Below are 20,708 nucleotides of genomic sequence, written 5' to 3'. Positions count from 1 at the left end.
CATTAGGGTTTGACTTCAAAACCATGTGCATCAGCAAATGAAACTACAAGAAACCTCCATTGTTTTTGTCACCTGTACTAAATAATAACAAGACCAATAATTATAGCATAGAATACAGATCGGTAGGCAAGCTTATTGATTATAGTTATAAAATGTTGCAGAGGGCGATCTAAAGTATATAAAGCTTCCTATAAGGAAACAGCTGAATTCTTTAGATTAATGTCAAAATGTGAAGCAAAAACTGATTCTAATTGATTATGCAAAGCTTGTTGCTCTATAAGCTTAACTCACGATCTTTAGGACCACTCGTAGATTTATTATGTCTAGTTCAAGAAATTAAGCAAGAAACAAATTGAACTATTTCTACTGCATATATCAATTTGCCAGTTCATTTGATACAATTTAGGCTAGTGATTAGAATCTTCTTGTGATACTGGTGGTGATACATCAACTTGGTTAGTTTCAAATTGAATCCAGTTATAGATTCGTTGAGTTTAGACTGTTTAGCTTAACCTAGCTAGTTTGTTGCAATTTTATTTCAACTTGGCTTTTAAAAATAAATAAATTAATAAATACGTGGGTGATTGCTCTGACAAACTAATGACAGGTGATTAAGACTTTTTTTTAATAACTTAATTAACTATTACAAACTGCCGAGTGCCTGGTAAGAGTCAACTCTCATCGAGGATGTGAGGTGAGTGTTCTACCACTACAATTACAATTAATCTCTGAAAAATGTCATCACTTTTCTTTTTCTTTTTTGATAAACTGAAAAATATCATTATCAATAAAAGGTTTTAAAAAGGAATAGGGACAGAACAAAAGTTTTGACAGAACTAGGTGCCACTTCTCATTTCTACATGCTTTAGGGTTCTTAATTAAGTCATTAGTTAATTAAAGTCTAAGCTAATTATATGAACATATTTATCAGTCATAATCCTGTATTTTTTATGGGATAATTATTTTAAAATTATTGTTCGTCACCATTTTAGAGCCTAGGTTTTGGATATTGCAATGTTAGTCATCCTTGTGGTTTGCCATTTATGTCATTTCTATGTTAAAAAACGAATCGAAAAGCTAGCTTTCCCAACCACATATGACTCTGCAAGTTAAGAATCCTAAAGTATATAAGAGTTAAAGGCTCTGACAAAATTAATCATTTACGCGAGTCTTTTAATTACATCAATTCGAAGAAAATGGTCTAACTCTCATGTTTTGTTAAACACATGACTAAGATTGTAAAATTCCAAATTAATATACCAAAATTATAATTTCTATTTTTGATTGAATCTTTCAACTATGTATTAGTGTTTATCATTACCAAATAATCACGTAAGGATTGAAGGACTTTTTATATAAAACAGGGAAACCAAAATGCGGAGACTTTTAAGACAAAGGTAATATAAATCATTCAAGTAGTCAATATCATGCATGATCGTCATGAAAATGACTACAATTTATAAGTTAGATCTATTTGACAATAATCAATGAGTGACGCACCAATTTACCAAATTGAAACAACTGGGACCAGTAATATATTGATCGACGACGTACCAAATTACCAAACATTTCTCTCTCTATATCACATGCATGGGCAAAATTATCTCAAACATGCATGGTTGGCTGGCTTTCCTTCGATAGTTTGTTTAAAGTAGTGGACATCATCTCAATGAGGTCCAAAAAAAGTGCACACCCTTCTTTTGGCAATGCAAAGAGAAAGCAAATTAGAACATTCACAAATGATTCTCATGCACATCGGACGATATAATCAGTAATATTACGTGGTTCAATACATGTGCCGGCCTATTTTAAATTCTTCCTTTAACACTAATTATGAATCAGAAATCATGTTACAATATTAGATTTATCTATTAAATTACATTAATATTTTAGTAGAACGATAACTGCAGTGTTGTATCAAGTCTAAAAATGTTATCTTTACTAACACAACTCTATTATTATTATTCCAATAATGCATACTCCTATTTTCTGTTCTTTTTTATGTCCACTAGAATTTCTTTGATTTGTTTTCTCTCCTCAGTCATTTTCATTTCATCTGGACCACACTGTATTTTATGTTTTCTTCTCATAATTTCAGCTTGATTCCCCAATCATACACTTGCTTATATCACTGCATATATGTCCACTTACCACCACTCCCCTCCCCTCTATAAAAAACAAACACAATCTGTTTTCCACTTCACTGACTTCACACATAGCGAGCCACATTACACACAAATATGGCGAGCTCTCTCAGCTGCTCAGCCTCCGACCTAACCCCCCTCCTCGGCTCCGCCTCCACCAACCTCAACACCACCCTCCTCGCCGAATTCCTCTGCTCCCGCTTCACCGCCATCTCCACCAGGTTCACCGAAACCACCTATGCCGTGGACAACACGTATCTCCTCTTCTCCGCCTACCTCGTCTTCGCCATGCAGCTCGGCTTCGCCATGCTCTGCGCCGGCTCCGTCCGCGCCAAGAACACCATGAACATCATGCTCACCAACGTCCTCGACGCAGCCGCCGGCGGCCTCTCCTACTACCTCTTCGGCTTTGCTTTCGCCTACGGCGCCCCCTCGAACGGCTTCATCGGCCGCCACTTCTTCGGCCTCAAGGACTACCCCTCCCCAGATTTCGCCGGAGACTACAGCTTCTTCCTCTACCAATGGGCCTTCGCCATCGCCGCCGCCGGAATCACCAGCGGCTCAATCGCCGAGAGAACCCAGTTTGTTGCGTACCTTATTTATTCTTCATTCTTAACCGGCTTTGTCTATCCGGTAGTTTCTCATTGGTTCTGGTCAGCCGACGGCTGGGCTAGTCCATTTCGGCCTGATGACTTACTTTTCGGCTCCGGCGCTATTGACTTTGCCGGATCCGGCGTCGTCCACATGGTCGGTGGGATCGCCGGTTTATGGGGTGCCCTAATTGAAGGACCGAGAATCGGCCGGTTCGACCGGGCCGGCCGGTCCGTGGCCTTACGTGGACACAACGCTTCTCTAGTTGTACTCGGCACATTCTTGCTTTGGTTCGGCTGGTACGGTTTCAATCCCGGCTCGTTTCTCACGATCGTTAAAGCATACGGCGACGGCGGCAGTTACTACGGGCAGTGGAGCGCCATCGGGAGGACAGCTGTCACCACCACACTGGCCGGGAGCACGGCCGCTCTAACCACCTTGTTCGGGAAGCGGTTGTTAGTTGGACACTGGAATGTTCTAGATGTTTGCAACGGTTTGTTAGGGGGGTTCGCTGCGATCACCTCCGGGTGCTCGGTGGTGGAACCGTGGGCGGCAATCGTGTGTGGGTTTGTTGCGGCATGGGTATTGATTGGTTGCAACAAGCTCGCGGAGAAGGTGAAATACGACGACCCTTTAGAGGCGGCGCAGCTGCACGGCGGGTGCGGCGCGTGGGGGTTGATATTTACGGGTTTGTTTGCGACGGAGGGGTATGTGAACGAGGTGTACTCTGGGAGGCCAGGGAGGCCGTACGGGCTGTTCATGGGCGGTGGAGGGAAGCTGCTGGCGGCACAAGTGGTGCAGATACTGGTGGTGCTGGGGTGGGTGACGGTGACTATGGGCCCGCTGTTTTATGGGCTTCATAAGCTGAAGCTGCTGAGGATCTCCGACGAGGATGAGACAGCGGGGATGGATTTGACCAGGCATGGAGGGTTTGCTTATGTGTACAACGATGAGGATGAGGCTTCTGGTAAGCCGGAGTTTATGATGAGGAGGGTGGGGCCCACGGATGATGCTAGTCCTTGCCCGTAGTAGTGTTGGTATATATTTTTACTATTTTTGTGGTGCTTGTTATTTTCAGTTGGTTTTCTGGAATGGTAGGATCATCAATTAGGATATGTTTCTTAGAGTTTATGATCAGTTGATTTGGAAAGCAAAAAAAAATGTGTCATCTACTTGGGTGCCTTGTATATTACTTGGAGCTGCCCAACATGTATTGCCAAATATGCCAGGTATAAAAGTCAAGTGTAGTCGATTAAAAATGCTTCTTTTTTTTAGTTCCAATTTGAGAGCCTGGACACTTTGAGCTGCAGAACCCTTTGACTTTAAACTGATAATATATTTAAAAAAAAAGAAGAAAAAATAAAAACTCTAAGCAACGTTAAATTCCTAGCGAGGCCATAAAAAGTGGCTATTGCAACAATGAGTTCCATATTGGTTTAATGAAACGCCAGATCGAGAATTTGGCTTTTCAATGTCTTCTTGCAAGGAGACGACATTTCACAATCAACAAACTTCTGGATCGATTTGCTTGAGTGATCGATGAGAACTTATAGCATTCTTATTATGAACTAGCTTTTCTTTATTGGTAATTTCTTGTGTGTGGGAAAATTCAAGTGTAGAATATATGTATACTAGCTAGGGTTATGGACAGTTCATAGGATCAGATTCAATGTGACCAGTGTCGACTATTCTACTGCTGCCCATGGTTGTTATTGAGTATGTATATGCATTATGTGCTTATCTCCTTAGAGGGATTGATTCCCATATTCTTGTTAGTGGGAGTTATGCTAAACAACTCTTTCCTGTAACGATTCCAACAATATGTCCAATTGGGAAATCTTATAAATCAGTGTAACAATTTAAATTGGATCGAGCTTGATTACTATAACTTCACAGCAAGTTGGCATTGCTTTTTTGGAAGCCAAACTGAACAAATTAAGTGACTTACTGAGTGAGGCTATTAGACGAACAAAAGACAACATTGTTAAGAAACAGACTTTGGCATATGAAGAAATTGCAGCAGCACGTGAGGATGAAGAGACACAGGCTGATACTGAAGTGATGACGATGAGCAGCAATGACGATTTATCAAATTGCCAATGGGTTGGAATGGGAACCCGTTCCTTACCGGCTGTATAAGCTCCATGTCTTGGTCAGGAATTCAAGTGTGAGATATGTGCCATCAGCATGGAATGCGTTGCCTTGGCATACCAAACACCAAGAACCTCAATGAGATCACATCAATTGAGGAAGAACAAGAATTGTGGAAGAGGATACAAGCACAGCAAGGTATGAACAAGTGGCGCCCAGACCTTGAAGAAGAGTATGAAGACAGAGAGGGCAACATCTATAATAAGAAGACATATACTGATCTGCAGCGAGAGGTACTAATTTAAGTATGCAATTATTGGGAGGAATGCTCAATGTTAGTTTCAGGTGACAACTGGGGGGGTCCGAATTGTAGGATTTATGTTTTGTATGAAAGATTTTGGGCCCTAGAACCCGCATACGTTGTTTTGAACCAGAAAACTAAAGCAGGCCCTTACTTCCTCGGCCTGGAACAATTTTTATTTCATTTTATTTATTTATTGAAAAATCCCAAAATCTAAAGTACAAACACACAAAACGATCTAAACATTTTTGTGGCAAGCTCTGATACCAATTGAAAGATTAAATACAGAATATAAACACAATCAAGTTTTACTGCAGATACATGCATAGTTATATTCAAACATCCAAGACCACCAACAAATAGTTTAGACACAGTTATGTTCAAGTGTTTGTAGTGGTTATGAAACATGTACGTATTGGAGTTAATGGTCACGTACCTGGAGCAGCCATGGATCAGGAATAGAGATGGTGCAAACAAGATCTTCTGCGAAGCTCTAAAGTCCAAGAGTCTCTCTATGGGGCAAGACGATGAAGACTTGTGTATTAGAGTTCACAGGGACCTCATTTATATAGAGGTGTCATTAACAGAGTTCTACCCATAAGAGAGATTCTGTTTTACTATGACTGATCCTCTATATCATCATCAGTATTTATCTCTTACTTGCCTAAGTAGATAAGCAAATAATTAATCAAGTACTTATCAATATAAGATCAGATATTAATCTCAATATCGACACAAAAGTGGAACTCATCACAAACTCTTATAACTTAATCATCTAGTCACTGAACTAATCACAATCACTTAGATAAATGTCATTGAGTCCATACGTAAGTGTCTTACATTGTAGCCAAGTATAAGGTCATATGTTATGTACCTTTCAAATTTAAGGACATCAATCACTCAAAAATTGTACCATGATCAGTCTTTCTTGCTCGAGAATTCATGTTGCTTACACCTCGAAAAAAAAAAAATTTACTACGATGTATTACCAAATATACATAAAGTGACACACACCTCTCCAAAAGAATAAAAGCATATGAGCTTATAGTTTGTATAATTTGACACCCAAATCCTTATAGTTTCCCATCCTCTTCTTTAATTTTGTCTCAAAAATTAAAGGTGCATCTATTGTCACCCTACCATTTTCTTAATTCACCATAAAAACATTTGAATTATTGAAAGACTATATTACCCAAGTGCAAAATGACTAATAAGTACACTAATTTTCTAAAATCTAAATATGTAAGAAAAAATAAATATATAATTAATTAATTAAATACAAAGAATACTTAATTTCTCATTGAAAAACATTAATCTTTATCTTCTCAACCCAAATTTGAATTTATTACTATTTTTTTGTCTTTTTGTTGCCTCCTCATCGTTAATTCGTTATTCAATTCACAAAACCATTACATTTTTGATGAAGTTAATCTTTGCAATATTTTTTGTGAACACCGAAAGTAAAAATTTAAAACACGAAGAAAAAAAAAATTAATCTCTTCTTCATTGATCATAGTTGTAAATTTACTAATTTTTTTACATAGATTGAAATAGAGAACATTGAAATAAAAAAGAAAAGAAAAAACATTGAAATTGAAATTGAAAGAAAATTTTTTAAAAATGGGAGTAAATCAGATTATGATTTTATTAGGAAAATTTAATAAATTTTAAATTTTTTATGAGTATAAATTAAATGAGAGATTTTCGTTAAAAATATTTATTTTCTAATTGGATATGTCATATAAGGATATTCTTGGAAAGAGAAATGGGTTAAATAAGAAAATTTAATAATCGAAATTAAAATGTAGGGTGTAATGAGCAAGTAGGGTGAATAAAGAAAATAGTAGGGTGGCAATAGCCGCACCCAAAATTAAAGGTCAAGTGTAAGAATTATATGGACTTATCCATGTTCACTATATGGACCACAACAAGTTAGCTACCTTATTTGCAGTATACGTAATTAGACAATGCTTTAAGTATTCAAGTCTGTGACCTATTTATCTATAATCAGTACTGAATACAGTATATATATATTTTTGATTACTTTTTTTTTTTAGGGAAAGAAATAAAATACATTCAATCAATCGAAAGCAAACATTTGGGGGGGGGGGGGGGGGGGCATAGACCGAAACCCCAAAAAACTGCGGTTACAGATACCATCAGGCCAATGGGCCCAAACTCTAACCACAATACACCTCTTACCAAGGCTACTTTGAACAGATGATCCTGAATATCCCAGTAGTACCTCGTAGTCGACAGCCAAATGACTGCGTCCTCTTCAACACCGTGTCTAAAAAGTACCAGACCATGTGTAAAGGATCGCTTGTCAGCAGATCGACCACCACAGTAAACCAAATTTGAACCAAATTGTCCTCAGGAATGACACCATTTACATGGCATAGCACCTAGACCTAATCCTAGCTCAAAAGAGTAGGAACACAACCCTAACTCAAAGGAATAGGGACTTATTAACCCTAACTGAAAAAGCAAAACCCTAACAAAAACCAAAAGGAAAACTTTGCAACCCACAATCCGCTGCCAAGTTACAGTCACTGGACCATAAATAACGATCGCCGTCGCTGGATTGGTGTTGGCATTATCGCTCCACCCCGCTGTATATCTGATCTGTGGTGGGCCCCAAACGTCAAACCCCAGCCATCGTAGCTATCCTCCCCGCCAATATAACAAAGCGGCCTAAAAAAAACCTCATCCTAGAACCCATATGCTCCTCCGCCTCCCGTCAACCCCTAACCCAGCGCCGACCGCTCCTATTTCGAACAAAGGTCTGCACAACTCGACCCAGTCGCAGCCACACCTCACCCTTGACCAGACTAGAACCACCATTAGGTAAGCCGCCGACATCAATCAAGGCAGAGGAAAGTCACCTGCAATACTTCCGCCTCCACCACCTCAAAGACACCAAATACCCTTCCGTCAACAGCCACCATGCATCAGCGAGACTAGAGGCCCACACCAGAGATGGGACGTCGCCAGACGAGACCGCGCAACCAACACCGAGAAAACCCAAAGTTTCAGAGGAAAACCCAGGACCTCCGATAATCCCAGTCAAAAAAATTGTGTTGATTACTTAATAATATAGTAATCCTAAATGTACATGAATTAGTTTGGCAAAGGCCTATATCTTAGGACGAATTTTCCTTTATGGGGTATACCTAGTCCTTGATGCCTATAAAAGTCTTAGATCCCTAACATACGCTATTCATAAACTTTGCCCCATAAAAATTTGCATACAGGATTGGATAGAGGAGAAGATCTATCATTACTAATTCAAGTTGGTATACGTACATAATTTATAGAGAAAAATTAGGCTACCGTCTCCAAACTATGCTGCCAAGGCCAATTTGATACCCAAACTCACATTTGTATCAATGTGATACCCAAAGACATATTTTGACACCAACGTGATACTTTCGTCCAAAATTTCTGACAACACCGTTTCTTTGCTGACATGGCAAGCACGTGGAGACAAATTTTATTATTATTAAGGGCAGAATAGTTTTTCACTACTAGCTAATTAAAAAAAAAAAAAAGGAACGAAACCTGACACTCAACCAGACATATTCAACCTTTTACAGCGATTCAAAAAACCACTCTCTCAAACAGGGATCAGACTCTAAATTTAGCTTTCTGAGACAAACCCGACCTCACCAAACAAGTATTTCAACCAAAACCTAATCAAATTACAAGGGAAAGAACAAAAATTTACAGCCATTCAACCAAACTGAGATTAAAGAAACAAAGTGGAGGAGATATCCAGATACCTGAAAGGTGTGAGTAGGCAATTGCCATCCATGCTTCCTCACCATAACTAATGAATCCAGACCAAAAACCCACAAACCCCAAAAACCCTAGCACACTCCCAAAGCTTGACTGAGCAAGACCAGAACTAGAATGTCAAAAAGGAAGAAACTTTAGGCAGAGTGTGGTACCCTATATGAAACCCAAAAGCCAAAAAAGAAAGTAGCAGTCACTTTTAACAGTTAATTGCTACAGCCCACAGAAAACCCACATCCCATGGATTAAAGCCAGAGCAGAAACGAAGAGAGACCCATTTCAGATAGAGGGAAATGGAGGGAGACCCAGTTGGGAGAAGTTGAGAGTGGTTAAGAAGAGAGAGCTTGAGTGAGAAAAGGAGTGAAATTTTGGGGAAGAAGAAGAAGAAAAAGAGAGGAGTTGGGGAAGCTTAGTATATGCGAGTGCGTATAATATACGGTGGACATGTGTATTAGGTGGAGAAAAAATGGTGTTCGGGGCCGAGGAGGGCTCTGATTGGGATTCGGGGAGGTAAGTGTCATCAGGCTGAGCTCATGTTCGATGCTGAAATCATAATCTCAAAGAGGACGCCGGATTGAAGGAGGCTGGGGCAGAAGATGGCGAGCTTGTGGAGGGAGGACCAGCAGCCGGGAGGCTCGGAGGAGGCAGCAGAGGTAAGATCGGAGATGACCGAGGTGGGCCCAGTTGCAAGGGTCGTCCTCCAATTCTTGCAATTTGAAGACTTTGATCAAGACTCTCTGGGAATTCCCCGACTCTGACGACAACCACCCCCACCCCAACTCTGACGACGACCACCCCCACCCCAACTCTGACTCCGAACCACGACAAAACTCCTAGCCCATTGGGACCAACACTTCATTCGACTCCCCAATTGCTTCGCCGGTCGCTGAACAAATCCGAGCCCACACCCGTCGTCAAACCTGTCTCGTTCGCCTTCTCGATCTGTCTTTCCAGACCCCCCTCAATTTCAACGATCGCCATGGCCCTAATGACCTCTAGATTTCAAGGTGTTTTCAAATCTACGCAGCCCCTTTAGGTCACCAAGACCACCTCTTCATGGGCATAAGCAGAGCTGGGGAGGCTTAAGCATCATCGACTCTCTTGATGATGATGATTCCAAGTTTTCTGGGAAAGTCCCCAGATCATCTGAGAAGAAGAAGAATAAGAAGATGAAGAAGAAGGAAAAAAAAAATTAACAAAAGAAAAAGGGCAAATTGGTCTTTTTATTTATTTTTGGTGTTCACGTGCTTGCCACATCAGCAAAGAAACGGGGCCGTCAGAAATTTTAGACGGAAGTATCACGTTGGTGTCAAAATATGTCTTTGGGTATTACATTGATACTTTTGAGAGTTCGGGTATCAAATTGGCCTTGGCAACATAGTTTGGGGACAGTAGCTGAATTTTTCTCTAATTTATATATTGTTCATCTTAATGTTATGCTTATGTTAATCTTAATTATGTTTTGTGTTCGAAGCAGCAGCTTTCTTTTTCCGACGTGACGACGAGTCTCAACCGTCTAGCAATAACAGGGAATCAAATGAAAGTTGAAAAGTTTCTTAATGAGCAAGAACTGGGGGTTATCAGTGCACAAGTAGGCGTCCCGGTGCGAGTGATAGGACCATTATTTGAGTCGAATTTAGAGTTGAGGAAGTGGAATCTCATGACTGAAGACAATTCAGCCTTATTCTATGTGTTAGTAAACGGTTGGGCAGAATTTGTTCAAAGGAACCATCTAAGGCGAAGTGATACAATTCAGCTGTGGTCGTTCCGTATTACGGCGATCTACGCTTCGCAATTGTTAAACTTGATTGATTAAAGGGATCGTAGGCTCGTAGCCTTTTTTTTTTTTTCCTCATGTACTTTCTTAGGATGCATTGTGGATTGTTTGTGATTTCTCAAGTTGGCTGTTAATTAAGGATTCACCCACATCTTCTATTGACAGAAGCATATGATAGCTTGAACTTTTGATTGCTCTGACTCGGTTGCTCATGCATGAACATAGAGTTTCAGGTTTTATGTGGTTTTAGTCGAAAAAAAAATTAATGTCAAAATTCAACAATGAGAACTTGATTGAAATCCATTTAAGTAGGAACTAGTAGGTAAACGTACTCTCTTCATCTTCTCTCTTCAGCTTTTCTCTCTGCTGGTTTGAGAGTCATCAGCGCTTCCACCCTATGTGGTGTGTCTCCGCCCTTCTTTGTGGTGAGTTTTCCCTAAGCTTTGTCTTAGATCTGAGGCTCTTTTTTCTTTGCTCTAGCCCAATTTCTCTCCAAATGCCCAGATTTATTTTCACTTCTCTCATCCTCATACAGCTCCCCTTCTCATCCTCTACCCCATTTTTTTCTTTTTCCACAATTCTACCACCACACTTGTGCTCAACCTGGGCTTATACACCTAATTCTACACCTGGAAATAGCTGCCGAACCGGCACTTCACCGACGTGTGTGGACGTCGCCGGACCAGTGGTGTTGTGTTGCTCGGTGGTCTCCACCACCACGACGGCCGTTTTTATGTCTTTGGGTACCTTTATCCTCTTTGTGCAGACTGTTTGGGTATGGAGAATGATGGTGGACAAATCTTTAGCATCTGGAACTAAAGCTTTGGTCGATGTTACTCTCTCTGCAGCTTGGTGGGCAGCAGCCATGGCGGCGGCTGGTCTATTGGAGGCAGTCCTTTGTGGTTGTAGATCTAGGGTTGTTTTGATTGTTGTTGGGCTTTTGGGCCTCAGTTTATTATTTTCTGTAAGATGTAGGTTAATTAAGCTTTTGTCTATTGGGCTTCTAGGCTTGGACTCTTGCTTGCTTATGCACATCTACATTTGTAGTAAGTTTTCTGGTAATGAATGAACTATTTGACCCAAAAAAAAGGATGAGCTATTTATTATGTAACATTTTCTATTTTTAATTGAGTGTCATTCTCTTAAAAAAAAAATTTAATACTTCTTGCTCAATTAACGGAAGTCAAAAATTATGAGTTTATGACTCAAACTAATCCATAAACGCACCTGGGAAACTAAAACCGTTCTTCTAAATTAAGGTAGATGTGAACGACTACCTCTTCCTCAACAAACAAAAAAAATAATAATAATAAACAGAGTAAACCGGGAAATTGTGCACCCTCTTTTTCCTGTAAACAAGAGGGAAAAAAGGGAGAGAGATTCGTGTTTAATAGGAAATCCGTTTCCCATATGGAGTGGGTTTACCATTTACCTATGACTAAGAGGAATACTCCACCGCTTGGAAATTGGAAACACCCAGTCACCCACCGTCCTATTTATGTTGGCTCCTATTAAGACCTCCATCAAGCATATCATTCCTGTTCTCTTGCTCGCTTAATTGCTATGGATCAAGAAGTCACTTCAGAGAACAATCGCTTCAAACATTCTGTTAATTTCGTCAAACACACCAAACGTCGCCGGAGTCTACCTTCACCGGCTCAACTTCAGGTCCACTTCGTATGCCATACGCTCCACCAATACTTCAATAAATTGTCATGTAGTAGTGAAAATTCTACCCGCATCCACTATCTTGAGGAGACCTCGGAAGAAACTTGCCAATTTGATCTGCGCGCAGTATTGAACCTCGACGATTTGCTCTCGAATTTCTCTCCAATTCTGTCAGAATTTGGAATCACAGAAGATAGTGACGACCACAGACAGATAGTGAGTAACATTAGATTTTCGGGTCAGAGATTTGGCCGAGACGTAATTCACAAAGAGGAGAGTCGAGGGTTATTCACCTTGGAAGTTTCTATTTCAAGAGAACATAATATGTATCGTTGCGAGAGTTGTCTGCTCGACAGGGTTGTAAGGGAGTCGATAATAATGGCAGAGGAGTCAGAAAGAGTAACAGTGCCCGCAAGCCAGTCATCGATCAAGAAGCTACTGAAGAAGAGGGTTAGGGTTGAAGAGGGAGAATTTTGTAGTGTTTGCTTGGAGGAGTTTAGGGTTGGGACTTATGAGACGAGCATGGACTGTTCACATGTGTTTCATAGGGAGTGCATAGAGAGATGGCTGAGACAGAGTCACTATTGTCCTGTCTGCAGGTATGAGATGCCTACTGATTATGATAGAGGAGAATTTCACGAGGATGATGAATACTGATCATTTGTTCTACGTAGAAACTGTCTTTCAATCAATGAGAAAAAAATTTATAATGAAAACAAGCAACACACAGATCAATTACCTTTGCCATCAAGAAGTGAGTTTAATTATATCTAGCTAGGCTGACTACATGTCTTGAAAGTTTATTGTTGAAGTTCATTTCTTTGTCCTGAGAGCTTTTGCGCATTTTGATCATCTCAATTTATCACACATGTAAATGCTCATCTGAGTATGTCATCTCTCCGTTATTCTTTGACGATAAACTCAATCAATAACACTACATATAATCTCACGATAAATTTAACTCTGAAAACTTAAGGAATTTGTTGGTCTCCTCTTACCTATAACTAACTTCTGACTAGAAACTACATATCTCGCAGTCCCCTCACAAAAACTCATGCAGTATAAGTATTATTGATAGAGTTCAATTCTACTTAAGAAGCAGAAAATTGCTTGGGAATACATACATTACTGGAGTTTACGACATGCTAAAATAAAAAATACTCAAGCAACACAGCAATCATAGATGAAAACCCCATTAATCTAAAGGAACATTGATATTTCCATGCCTGTTTGTGCAATTGTCTTGATTCATACACATTACTAGCTAGCTTGAGCTAGCTTGCTTGCAGAAACAAAAATTTGGAAACAGCAGAAACAAGTGTGGAAATAGCCTATTTCTATAATTACATAATTAAAGAATTAGACATTAATATGTAGCAATAATTTTGAAGTGCACTTGGATACTGATCGATCAATAATGACGAATATCACGGGCATTTTGGATTTCTTCCTGGCCCTCCATAGTAGAAGTAAGTGCCCCAATCGTTGTTATAGAAACTCTTGATGTTGTAACAATTGGTGTTCTCGGCCAAGGTTGAGACTTCTCGCACAGAACTGAGGCTATTGTCTGAGTCTACAACCTCTAGGTTTCGGAAATAGCTTGCTTTCCCAAACCCGTCTTCTGCAAAATGACCCGATCCCATTTGGGTGGAGGTGTGCTCACCGGTGGACCTTGTATTCACCACCTCACCACCCCATTCCACCATTGTTGCTCTGTCTGCCAAGTGTGTGAATAGCTCTGCTGGCCAGTACCCTACTAGACTATTCTCTCCGTATCCCATCCACCAATTTCCTAGCTTTGGATCCTACATATACAGAAGTTAACACTGAAATTAGTCACTCCAATACGTATGTATTTAGTTATCAATCAAGGAAAATGATCTCTTGCCAAATAGTCTGATCGAACATAAGCATTTGGACCATGCATATATAAATACTATTCTTTATGTTATCATACTGTTTAACAAGAAGTGATTGAAAATTTGTATGAACCTTCCATATGAGGATAGTAACGTCAAATTGGTCGCTTGCATACGATGAGACCGGGGAGATGGAAGCTCCAATGGCTATTCTACTGTTTGTTTGCACAAATCCAGAACACAGAAGGTTGTAGCATCCAGTTGCCTGATATGAATCAGTCTGTACATACATAAATGAATCAGTCTCTCATTGCCCATAATGCCCAATGAGAGCTATAATCTCTATCATTGTTGACTAAAACCATGCCTATACATATAAAATCCGAAGCCCATGCTCTAAATGTAGCTTCTAGCCTCTAGAGCTATTGAAAGCAAGCAATTTCTTCATTTCCAAGGATGTCCTAAATAGAGACTTCTATGATCAGTACCATACTACCACTGCATGTACTCATCATGATATACATAGTTTTCTGTGTAGATCATATATCTACAATATATTGTGTAAGAAATCATTAAGCGTTGCAGACAAATAAACATAAACCAGGAACTGGGATTTAGTGAAAACCCTAAATATACTGTTTGATTTCAACTCATTAACTAATCCAATAAGCCTTAAGGGGAGAATCATGCATGGTACCTCAGTATATATGAATTCAACAAATATTTACACTAAAATAAGAAAAATTAAATGAGAGAATGAGAGATCTGACCGTCCAATAGGTGAACAATCTAGGCCTGCTGTCACCATAGAGCTCCGGACTGACCTGACTAGTGGAATAATCAAGGCTTCAGAACGAAAACAATATTTGAAGAAAATAACATCATTTTTCCAACTTAGTGCACAAACTTTAATTCATATTTTAATTTGTTAATATTTAATTGACTACTACTAATCACTTCCATTAATTTCCCACATGTTTCATCTCTCTCTACAACATATATTACTCAACCCATACTACGAAAGTAATTTAGATAATCGAGTCGACAAAATTGAGTTTGGGTACTAATTTGTAATACTACCAACATTCACTTGATAAAATTGAAGTAGAAAAGTCTCAAACTCTCAATTGCTTAGTTTTTATTGCCCACGGGATAATTAGTTCACCCTAAATGCACGAGTTAATGATAAAGAAAATGTACCTGCCATCCAGCTTCTATGCTGTTGAGATCTGAACCATCGAATGATCCCGACAGAACCCAAACTTGCGAAAGACTAAACTCGTTCATTTGTTCGATTGCTGGGGTCCAAACATTGATCGTAGCTTTTGCACCGTATACTTCATTCGATGATCCGGTGTAAGCAATCGCATGCTACATATTTGCAAGAACAAAAATTCAAAGTTAAATGATCGTGCATTTGGAAAATTTGGAACCATTTCTTGCTATGATCTACTATTTGTTTAAGGTTAATGATTTAGCCACACGGTTGAGATATGTTTCTACCCTTTTTGTATCTGTAAAGAGGTAACAGCCATAAAGTTGGTATAAATTACTGTAAATAATAACAATACAAGTACCCAAAAAAAAAAAAACAAACAAACTATTCAGTAAAATCTACTTGCATAGTTGCATTGGCTTTTCCGGTACTTAAATTCTATGTCAGAGAAAAATTCTTTGGGCCGAAAAGCCATAAAAGAGGGATGTAAAGACTTAATTACCATTAAACTACTTTCAGGTAATTTAGCTCAATATAGTTGAAACCAGCACTTCAATGTTTGGTACTTATACCAATCAATTTAACAACGAATTCATACAAAAATTTTGTGAGCCCAGTATTTTTCTTATATTATAGTAATTATACCTAATATATTTCTTGTTTAATTTGATTAATTCAGCAACTACATAAAATGTGAAAGGAACCTGTTTTGAAGGAAATCAAATCATTTAAATAATTCTCCTTCATGTAACCAAAAAAAAATTCTCCTTCCACCTTCCAATGTCATGAAGTTGGGAGATGATGATGTACTAGGAAATAAATGATGGTGATGAAGATGATGTACATATATTTAGACTATACATACATACATGAAGCAAACATAAGGCGAAATATATGATGGTGATGATACATACCTCATGGCCATTCCCACTGACCACATCGGGTGCATCAGCTTGCCTATTCGTATTAATATTGGTGCGTCGTTGACTTTTCTTGCCATAGTCAAACAAAGACTTGGCTCGGAGAACATCACTCATTGTGGTCCGGCGTATCGGAACAGTCCCTCTCGGACATCTCGTCCCATTTGTATGCCACATTTGGTGCCCCCATGCAATCCCACCGGTCTTCGCTTTCACTGTATCATTCTCACTTCGAGAAGATGATGATGGCTTCATCGTCTTCATCACTTTTGGCCTTTCTGGTGCCACTTTCTGTTTACGAAACGTACATAAATATTAACACATGCGCTCAAAGCCCTCATCACCCCCACCAAACTCACATTTAAGATGGAGTTCTAAATATACCAACTACTTGTTTCAGGAAAAGTTAGAAAAGATTGAAGCCAACAACATCTAATAAATGGTTTGAAAAAGAGAAGGAGAAGGAGAAGGAGAAAGAGAAAGGGTATCTTTTAAGTCAAGCGCTTTTAAGTACCTGGATCTTGTGGTTTTTTAACAGAGGGTGATCCAAAGCTGGCTGCTTTCTTTTATGAACACAATCAATCATATCTCCATCTGGGCTCTGCACAGATCAAACAGAAAATAGAACCCAAATTATGAATATTAATGAGGATTCAAATTTAATCAATATCAAACTCGATGGAAAGTAATGTATACCTGTATAGTCATGACAGGAGGCTTGTTGATCTTGTCCAAGTGCTTCTCAATTCTCTCAAGTCTCAAGGTGCTGACTTGCTTATTGTACCTTGTGGTGTTTTTCAGGTCCAAGGCCACCACTACTGGAAGCGAAAATCTTTGGGAAAAGAGGGTGAGAAGGAAGCCTAAAAGTAGAAGAAGAAGACTATCCATTTTCATTACATTCAGTGCCAGAGAGAAGCAAAATCAAGGAAAGAGAACTACCAGACCATGACTATTACAAAGAGCAGAAGCAAATCTGACTTTTTTCTTGGATATTACTTGCACCAAACAACCATACACAGACCCAGAAAAGAACAAGGAAAATGACTTATATTGCAAACAACAAAGAGAGGGGACCCTTGACCCAGTGACCTTAATTCTTCTGTCTCTCTCTCTCTCTACTCTCTCTCTATCTCTCTCCCTTTCTTAATGGTGAGGAAGAGGAGGTGGGTGAAGGATAATTAAGCAGAAGAAGAGCAGAGGCCCTCTTAGTCTCTTAGACCCTTCAGCATCAAGATCATCATTGCTAGCTCTACATTGGTTTCATATATAAATCGGAAGCAATCACTGATATGCTTTTTTTTTTCTTTTTCTTTAAATATGTGTTTTAGGTTTTTGTAAATTGCACAAGTTGAGGCAAACAAATTTAAGGAGGGGCGAGGAGGGCAGAGGCCAGGCTAGAAATGAATAAGGAAATAAAAAAATAAAAGGCCGGAAAATTAAAAAGCCAGACCTAATTATACCCCGGCTAACTGAAACAGCTTGCTCTTAGCTCTCCCTCTTTTATTGCTCCAATTCAATGTGTATCTGCCACCAGACACTTCGCCATTAATATTTTTCTTCTTGAAACCGCACACGACACCTTCTAACTTCTTCTACTTCTACTCTTTACCTTCCTATGCTTTGCTTTCCTTCCCAGTCTCGTCTCCATATCTATATTTTACTTTTTATGACCCTCCACTAGTATGCTCTAGCTTTCTCTTCCTTCTGACTGCCACATGGCATTGCATCTCTCATCCTTTCATTTCCCACCTAAATTGTGGAGGTCTTTCAGAATGTGAATATGATATGTTACCGTCAACTTATATAGTTATAGTTCATCGGAAAAAGAAAAGTTTATACGTTATATACTTGCATTTTCCTCTTCATATATAAGATTGATTTTGTTTGGTTCCAGATTAGAGACTTGAGAATGAATCCGTCGAATTTTCTATGTGACATTGAGAAAAATGAATACATTATAAGAAAGAACTTAAGATCCTTCAACTATTTTAGAGTAATTTAATTGTTTTTTCTTCTTAAACTTTTTGCATACTAATCAGGATCTAGGCTTGTGATATTTTGTTTATTCCCTGATTAAAGACTTTAGAATGAGTTTTGTCAGACATTTGGATTCATGAAAAATCAATTTTGTAAAAGAAGGAAATTGATACTCTATCTTGTACCCTCTTTTGCAAACCAAATGGGATCTAAAATTGATTATTTTCCTCATTATGCATTCCTTACTATTATAAGATCGGGAAGACTAGTAACTTTACAACGTACGAGTTTGTGTTTCTTTCTCAAGGATATATACTACAAGAAAACAAAGCATCCTAGAGTAAGAAAATTGATACATTTCAAGTTTCAACAGGAATATAGGATGTAAAATTGATCACCTTCCTCATAGTAATGCTAATAAGGACATATAGCTAGAATGTACTAATCACTTGGCTTATATCTTTATCCAAGATATATATAATTGTTAAAATAGTGGTGAGTGCCTGGGGTTTGGACTTTGAGGGTGATGAAACCCAAGGAAGGAAGCAAATAGCTGTTGAAATTAATTTCAAACGTATGCTTTGCTTGGATTTTTCTTTATTTTTTCAACTGCAAAAGCATTGGGTCGCAAGCAAGTTCCTTGATCTGTGCTAGAACTGTACCCTTCTCCATGTGCTATACATTTTTTAAAAATGACAGAATATGAAATAATTAATGTGTTTGAACTAATAAATGGGTGTAAGCTTCTATTCTCGAATCTCGATCAAAATGCTTCTTTGCTAAGCTCAGAAAAATTTGGTTGTCAGCCTTCTCAGCTCAACCAGTCTGGGATTTGACTCAACCTCTCAACTTATAATCACAGAAATACCCTCCACAATATATATATATATATATATATATATATATATAAAATATATATATATATATATATATATTTCTCATTTAATTTTGTTAATGATAGTACTACTGGCTCTGCCTTCTGGGGCTCAAAATGGGTGGTCCATTTCCGGTCCATTGAGTTGGAAATTCAATTGAATTTGCCTTGGGGCATGGAGAAATCTGAGAAACGAATAGAAGATAAGAGGACCCTAGTGGCTTGTAATATATAACCATATATATGGTAGAGTACGGAGCAGTAACTGATCGTGTCAATTTCAGTGTTAGGAATTAGGTTCGATACATACAAATATGCAAACCAGATATGAAATGATGAACAGCAGGTTAATTAATATGTACGTATAACACTGTTCTGAACCGTACCTAACATTTTCGGATCGATCTCACTATTTTTACAATGTTATGCATGAAAGAAATCACTATCCTAAGTGCTAATCGATATGTAGTGGCCGGTAAATATCTTTGAGTGATGGATTTTATAGGTAGCAAGAATGTCCTTAGCATAATTGTGAATCTCTGAATATTTGAAGCTATAATCCAGAACTTCCATTATAAAAATATGAACGCCTCGACGCCTCGAACCAATACGCCTCACGAAGACAATATATCGCAAAATGTTTTGCCTCACGCCTTCACCTTTGAAAACATTGGCTTTGATTATCAATCATTTACCTATACAAGATCGTCGAAGGCCGATCTTATTTCATACACTGTGTTTTCATTTTAGAGCTTGATAAAACATGAATACCCCATGGAGGTCATGTTCCTGCTCAACTCTCAATCATGAGCACCGATAAATTCCCGAGTGTAAAATCATACTCATTTTTGTTAACACCAAAGTGAATAAATAGGACAATGACCGCACAATGTTATGGAGGGTCCAATGTCCTAAATGATAAATAGTGCTAGCTACCTCTAAATTAATAGCCTGTACATGCATTTGGTATCTGTCCACTCTACTGCGGTGGCTTGGCCACTCAAATCAGAAACCAACTTACCCGATATATTCAGAACCTCGCCTCCGTCGAAGGGCATTATAGTCTTTGTTCATTGTTCTCGCTTCCAAGGCAAGAAGGCTTGAACGGATATAGTTTTCTATTGTTTGTGTCACCTAACTGTCCAACTGTCTAATGATTTTACCAAAATGACCCGTCTCTCTCTCACCGTCTGTTGTGGCTTGCAATCACTAGCTCCTGAAATTTGACGGCTAAGGTAAGATAAAACATGAACCATGAAGGTGGCAATACCCTTTAGCAAAGCAAGAGAACACCAACTATGGAATAAGTAGGACCTTTTGCTTCCTTTTTTCCTCAGTAGGAGTACCAACCCATACCACAAAAAGATGAGAAGCCTAAAAAAGAAAGAGACCCAAAAATAAAAGTTGCCAAGACAAACCGTTATCATCATAATCCTAGCATGAAAACATGGGCCTTTTTGGGTTTCACTATTCCGAATAAAGTGAGTGTTGGGCA

The 20,708-nt window shown here is 38.8% G+C and overlaps 2 protein-coding genes across 2 annotated transcripts; one reads left to right on the top strand and one right to left on the bottom strand.

Annotated features, from left to right (window-relative positions):
• The first annotated feature begins 2,147 nt into the window (after positions 1 to 2,147).
• On the top strand, positions 2,148 to 3,994 carry LOC112192364 (ammonium transporter 1 member 2). Its single transcript, XM_024332049.2, has one exon. It carries the CDS (start codon positions 2,241 to 2,243, stop codon positions 3,762 to 3,764), a length of 1,524 nt encoding a protein of 507 aa, XP_024187817.1. The 5' UTR covers positions 2,148 to 2,240; the 3' UTR covers positions 3,765 to 3,994.
• A 9,553-nt stretch (positions 3,995 to 13,547) lies between these two features.
• On the bottom strand, positions 13,548 to 17,885 carry LOC112191349. The gene is made up of 7 exons (XM_024330664.2): positions 17,059 to 17,885; positions 16,877 to 16,963; positions 16,357 to 16,653; positions 15,427 to 15,597; positions 14,997 to 15,050; positions 14,360 to 14,506; positions 13,548 to 14,172 (listed from the first exon to the last, which is right to left on the bottom strand). Exons 1-7 carry the CDS (start codon positions 17,254 to 17,256, stop codon positions 13,795 to 13,797), a joined length of 1,332 nt encoding a protein of 443 aa, XP_024186432.1. The 5' UTR covers positions 17,257 to 17,885; the 3' UTR covers positions 13,548 to 13,794.
• Positions 17,886 to 20,708: the final 2,823 nt, after the last annotated feature.

The sequence above is a fragment of the Rosa chinensis genome, chromosome 3 (genome assembly GCF_002994745.2).
Source record: "Rosa chinensis cultivar Old Blush chromosome 3, RchiOBHm-V2, whole genome shotgun sequence".
Classification (NCBI taxonomy): Eukaryota; Viridiplantae; Streptophyta; class Magnoliopsida; order Rosales; family Rosaceae; genus Rosa; species Rosa chinensis.
This window is presented reverse-complemented; position numbering and strand designations above follow the sequence as displayed.